Source organism: Bufo gargarizans, chromosome 8 (assembly GCF_014858855.1).
Source record: "Bufo gargarizans isolate SCDJY-AF-19 chromosome 8, ASM1485885v1, whole genome shotgun sequence".
Classification (NCBI taxonomy): Eukaryota; Metazoa; Chordata; class Amphibia; order Anura; family Bufonidae; genus Bufo; species Bufo gargarizans.
In genome coordinates this window covers 68631315-68637314 of record NC_058087.1, presented here as the reverse complement: position 1 = coordinate 68637314, position 6000 = coordinate 68631315, and the positions used below count along the sequence as shown (strand labels likewise).

At 46.5% G+C, this 6000-nt stretch overlaps 1 protein-coding gene across 2 annotated transcripts in view; it reads left to right on the top strand.

Annotated features, from left to right (window-relative positions):
- Positions 1–635: 635 nt before the first annotated feature.
- The window catches only part of ADPRH (ADP-ribosylarginine hydrolase), a 30086-nt gene continuing 24721 nt past the window's right edge, over positions 636–6000 (top strand). The window contains exon 1 of one of the 2 annotated variants that reach the window (XM_044303875.1): positions 636–727. In XM_044303875.1, the coding sequence (XP_044159810.1) occupies positions 680–727 (48 nt within the window). In that variant the 5' untranslated portion in view covers positions 636–679. The other variant, XM_044303877.1, reaches the window with a different exon arrangement.

Genomic DNA, 6000 nt, shown 5'->3' with positions numbered 1-6000 from the left:
CTGTTGACTTCTCCTGTAACTGGGGCTGACATAGTAGGCCGAGTTACAGGATAAATGCACCCTCCAGAGAGGTTGTACAGCGCAATACAGCACTGTACAGCCTCAGAGCAGGGCTGATCGAGGTCTCTGAAAGACCTCACACAGCTCCTGCACTCTCCGGTCCCGGCGATCACATGACCACCGGGCCAGAACAGGAAGGGCATAGCGCTTCCTGCTCTGTATACACAGCACTTGGTGAGTGCTGTGTATACAGCGATCTAGAAGGCAGGGACACCTGGGCACTGTCCTTGCCTTCTCTAAGGGTTGCCCTGCTGTCACTGACAGTGGGCAACCTGATCTGCAGCTGCACGATTAGCGTGCAGCTGTGATCTCTGAATGGACATTCAGAAACGTCCATTCAGAGATAGAGAACCACATTTATATTCAATGGGAGGTGGTTAAATGTAGAAAATGCTGCAGAATTAAAAAAAAAACACAATATTAGTAAGTGCCATATAATCATCTCTCAAACACCTTTGTCAACAATAAGCAGAAAGTGGCTAACCCCTTCAATGTTCAAATTGTACGCCAACTACAATTTATTGATACTTCCTGACTTCTGCCACAAGGTGGCGCAGGTATTCTCTCATGATAAACTGAAAATGACAGCTGTGTCCATGCGCAGTGCTTCACTTCCTACATGGTGCTCAGCAGAAACAGGAGTTGGGAGCTGGTGCTGGTTTCAGCGGTGAGTAATGTACACAATTTGCATCAGTTTCTCTAGTCACTCGGTCTAACAGGTGAGATTTGTTTCAGCAGTCGCTGAAGCCCAATACAACAAGGTAAGAGACTGAGCAGAGCAGCAGAATTGTGTATTGTAAACAGCTTGTTGTATGTGTTTGTATGTTTCCTAGCTGCTAGACACGCAGGGTAATAGAGACAGAACACTGACCTCACTGACACTGACTGGGTGGCATAGCATTATATTGATTTATGATGCTATGTAACCCTTACATGGAATGTATTGGATAACACTGACTACATTGGCAGGTGACCTTAGCCAAAATCAGGAGTGGATCATTACAGGAGAGAAAGTATAAAAGACAGATACGACTTCTCTTCTCTATTTTTTTTATTCACTCCTGGTTTTGGGTTTGCATCAGGAAACCTGACCATGTGGTCACACCCTAAGGGCTCATGCACGCGACCGTTGTTGTTTTGTGGTCTGTTTTTCATGGATCTGTTGTTCCGTATCTGAGGGTTTTTTTTTTCTGATTTAAGTCATTTTCTGTTCCGTTATTCCACAAAACACATCCGTATGGTTTCCGTATGTGATCCGTTTTTTGCAGATCGGAAACAGTAACTTATTAATCACCAAACACATGAGCAATATGGGTGGGGCATAGCATTTCTACAGTATGGATCCGCAAAATACGGATGACATACGGATGTGTTCCGTGTGCGTTCTGTATTTTTTTGTGGACCCATTGACTTGAATTGGGCCTCGGACCGTGATTTGTGGACAATAATAGGACATGTACTACTTTTTTGCGGAACGGAAATACGGAAACGGAATGCACACGGAGTACCTTTCGTTGTTTTTGCAGACCCACGGAAGCGTAAAAAAAATTTGTTTGTGTACATGAGCCCTAAGGAGAATTTCATTAAAATATATAATATAGGAGCAAATCCTGGGCTGATCGCAGGTCTGATTCCGGTCCGGTTCATAGTGATCAGACCCACGGCCAGTCTGCTATTTACGACTTTCTCATGGATGCAGAAATGCTTCTGTTATTTATTGTTCCCTGGAGAAAGGCTGAGTGAAGAGTTTTTCTCATGAAGCATAACTCCCAACGTTTGAAAAGTAGAAAGAGGGACATTTTGTGCAGCACATTTTTCATAATAAGCTAAGCCTGTAACTTTGCCTAAAAATAATTATACACACCCAATCCCACCCAGTCCCCTCAATGCCCCCACATAGTAATTATTCCCCCTTTATGCCATTACACAGTATTGTGCCCCCTTCACAGTAGTTGTGCCCACATGTGTGCCATTCACACTAGTTATGCCCAGATGTGCCCCATTTACACGTTATGCCCAGATATGTGTCCCCTTTACAGGACACTGGCGGATCCAGGGAGAGCAACGGGGCCCCCCGAGCTGCTCAGAAGCGGGGGCGGCGGCCGCATGACACAGGGAGATGAGCGCTCATCTCCATAGTCATCTGTATCGCCGTCCTCAGGACAGCGATACAGATGGCTGTGCTGCAAATGTGAACGGGCAGGGGAGGGAGAGGAATGTCCCTTTCCCTGATAGGCTGCAGGCCTAGTGCCTGCAGCCTATCAGAGGCCGGCGCAAGCGGCTCGATGAGGTTATCGCGCCGCCTGAGCCGTACAGCACGGGACACAGGCCGGAAGAGGCCTGCATCGCTGACATGGAGGTAAGTATGTGTTTTTTTTTAAATATGTACAATAGTTTTACTGGTACATTAGGGGGGCTCTTGTTACTGGCACATTAGGGGGGCCTCTAGTTACTGGCACATTAGGGGGGCCTCTAGTTACTGGCACATTAGGGGGGCCTCTAGTTACTGGCACATTAGGGGGGCCTCTAGTTACTGGCACATTAGGGGGGCCTCTAGTTACTGGCACATTAGGGGGGCCTCTAGTTACTGGCACATTAGGGGGGCCTCTAGTTACTGGCACATTAGGGGGGCCTCTAGTTACTGGCACATTAGGGGGGCCTCTAGTTACTGGCACATTAGGGGGGCCTCTTGTTACTGGCACATTAGGGGGGCCTCTTGTTACTTGCACATTAGGGGGGCCTCTTGTTACTTGCACATTAGGGGGGCCTCTTGTTGCTGGCACATGATTGGGGGGCATCTATGGGGGCGCATTTTACTGGCACATTATTGGTGGGCACTATAGGGGCATCTACTGAGGCTACAAAGAAGGGGTATTTTATATGGGGGCTCTGTACAGTAACATTTTATACTGGGGCACATTATGGTGGGTACTATGGGGAAGGGGGGAGAGGCGTACTATGTGGTCATCTACGGGGGGCACTAAGAAGGGGTATTTTATACTTGCAAATTATGAGGGACACTGAGGGCATCTACTGGGGCACTATATATGGTGCATTTTATACTGGTACATTATGGGGGCATTTACTGGGGGCACTATATAGGAGTATTTTATACTGGCACATTATGTGGACATTGGCTCAACTAGGGGCATTACAAGGGGGTATTATTTGCACTGTCTATTATGGTGGGCTTTATTACTCCCCATGGTATGACCTCCTAGTAGCAGCACTGGCTTCTCCCTGCTCTGCTCTCCCTCTGCCCTTTCTCCAAATCCTTATTATGAAATATTTCTCATTAGGATAAAACACAACATCAGCTCCGCCGAGCCCCCCAGCCAAGTGTTGAAGTGGTGTCCGAGATCTCCAAGGGCCAAGCCAAGTAATTGTAAGTTTTCATGTGGAATATGTTTGTTATACACATATAGCATACACTGTGCCACACAATATACAGTATACCTCTAGACTGTGTAGTCTTGTGGCGGTGGACAGAAAATAATCTGGAAGTGCCCCTTCCCGAGACCAGGCTCTGGAGCCGCCACTGTTACAGGAAGTAAAAAAAAAAAAACATCACTTGCCTCTCTTCAGCCCTCCAAAATACAGTCCCATGTAAAGAACATCACTCCCCCCCTCATTTTAATGTGCGTATTCACACATAATTTTTTGGGTTTACCACGGTCCGTGTTTTTAGCACAGAAGCACGCTCTATTTTGTTCACGGATCCATCTCGCCCATTATAGTCTTATGGGTCAGTGAAAACCATGGATGCAACACGGATGCCATGTGTTTCATGGATCATTAGGAAGAGATGCTTTAAAAATTATTTTTCAGCTGTGCAGTTGACACACAGACAGCAAAAAATGCACACATGGACCCATCACGGACATCTTCACGGAGGCTTCACTGACCACCTTTTTTACGGATTAAAGCACGGACACAGACGTGTAAATGAGACTTAGGCCTCTTGCACACGACCGCATGCCCTCTGAGACATACGGTCCGTGAGCGCGGGCCATATGTCCTGGAGCGGCATTGATCGCGCGCACGGGAGTACACCGCATCATAGATTACAATGATGCTGTGCACGTCGGGCCTCCCGCGGGACTATTGTCCTGCACTCATAAGATCATATGAGTGCAGGACAATAGCCCCGCAGACGGCCTAACGTGCACAGCATCATTGTAATCTATGATGCTGTGTACTCCCGTGCGCGCGATCAATGCCGCCCTGGGACATATGGCCCGCTCACGGACTGTATGTCTCAGAGGGCCTTAAGGCTACATGCAAAAAAATCTAAAAAGAAACAGCACGTTGCCCATTTTCCAAGGCCATTTTAACCCTTTTGTGCATCCATTTTCTGGCCGTATAGCTGTTTTCAGCAACATTTTGCATCTGGATGAATTTCATTGGATTATCCCAACACCTACAGTACACATAATGTCCCCCCATAGTAGCCCCTATTGAAAATAATGCCCCATAGTGGCCCCTAGCATCAATTATATTCCCTATAGTGGCCCCAGCAGTCATAATGTCCTCCATAGTGCCCCCATTTTTTTTTTTTGACTGGCAACTAAAAAAATAAAATACTCACTTCAACCACGGGCACGTGCAGGGACACTTGCTCCTCCCTGGAGGCAGAAAGACCTGACACTCAGAGCCTGATTATGTGACGTCATTATGCAGGGGGCACAGGTCCTGCTGTCTCCAGTAAGCAGTCAGTGTCCCCCTGCATGCAAGTGGTTAGGTGAGTATTTAAAAAATATATATTTTTAGGGATGAGCGAATCAACTTCGGATGAAACATCCAAAGTCGATTCGCATAAAACTTTGTTTCAATACTATATGGAACCAGTGCTCTGTACAGTATTAGAATGTATTGGCTCCGATGAGCCGAAGTTATTACTTCGTGAAGTCTATAAGTCTAATAACTTCAGAAATTGATTTATACTGTAAAAAAAACATTTCCAAGTGGAATCCCTCCCCTGTATTAAATTCATTGGTGGCCAGTGCGGCCTCCCCTCTCCCCCCGCTAATTAAAATCCCCCCCCATCATTGGTGGAAGCTGAGGCGGGGGGCCGAGGGGGGGCGCACTGGCCACCAATGAATTTAAAACTGGGGAGGGAGGGGGTCTGCCCCCTGCTGCCTGGCAGCACCTGATCTCTTACAGGGGGCTATGATATGCACAATTAACCCCTCATGTGCGGCACCTGAGGGGTTAATTGTGCGGATCACAGCCCCCTGTAAGAGATCGGGTGCTGCCAGGCAGCAGGGGGCAATTATGTCCACAGTTCTTAGTATATTCTAACTTGAAGTGTCCGATCTGAGTTTTCACAATGTAACTCAAATCCGATGGTATATTCTAACATAGAGGCGTTCCCATGGTGATGGGGACGCTTCAAGTTAAAATATACCATCGGAATGGAGAAAACTCCAATAGGGACTCCTGACTTTACATTGAAAGTCAATGGGGGACGGATCCGTTTGCAATTGCACCATATTGTGTCAATGTCAAACGGATCCGTCACCATTGACTTGCATTGTAAGTTAGGACGGATCCGTTTGGCTCCGCACGGCCAGGCGGACACCAAAACTCACGGTGATCCTCCAAAAATCACGGAAGAAAAAACGGACACGGATCACGGAACAACGGAACCCCGTTTTGTGGACCGTGAAAAAATACTGTCGTGTGCATGAGGCCTTAAAAGCAGAGAAATAGAAATTTGGAAAATTGCTAATTTTATAAAATTTGGCTAAATTTTGTATTTCTTTAGAAAAAAAAAGAAATATTTTGACTCAAATTTACAACTGTCATGAAGTACAATATGTGACGAGAAATCTCAGAAGAATGGCCTGGATAAGTAAAAGCGTTTTAAAGTTATCACCACATAAAGTGACACTGGTCAGATTTCCAAAAAATATCCTGGTCCTTAAGGTGAAAAATGGC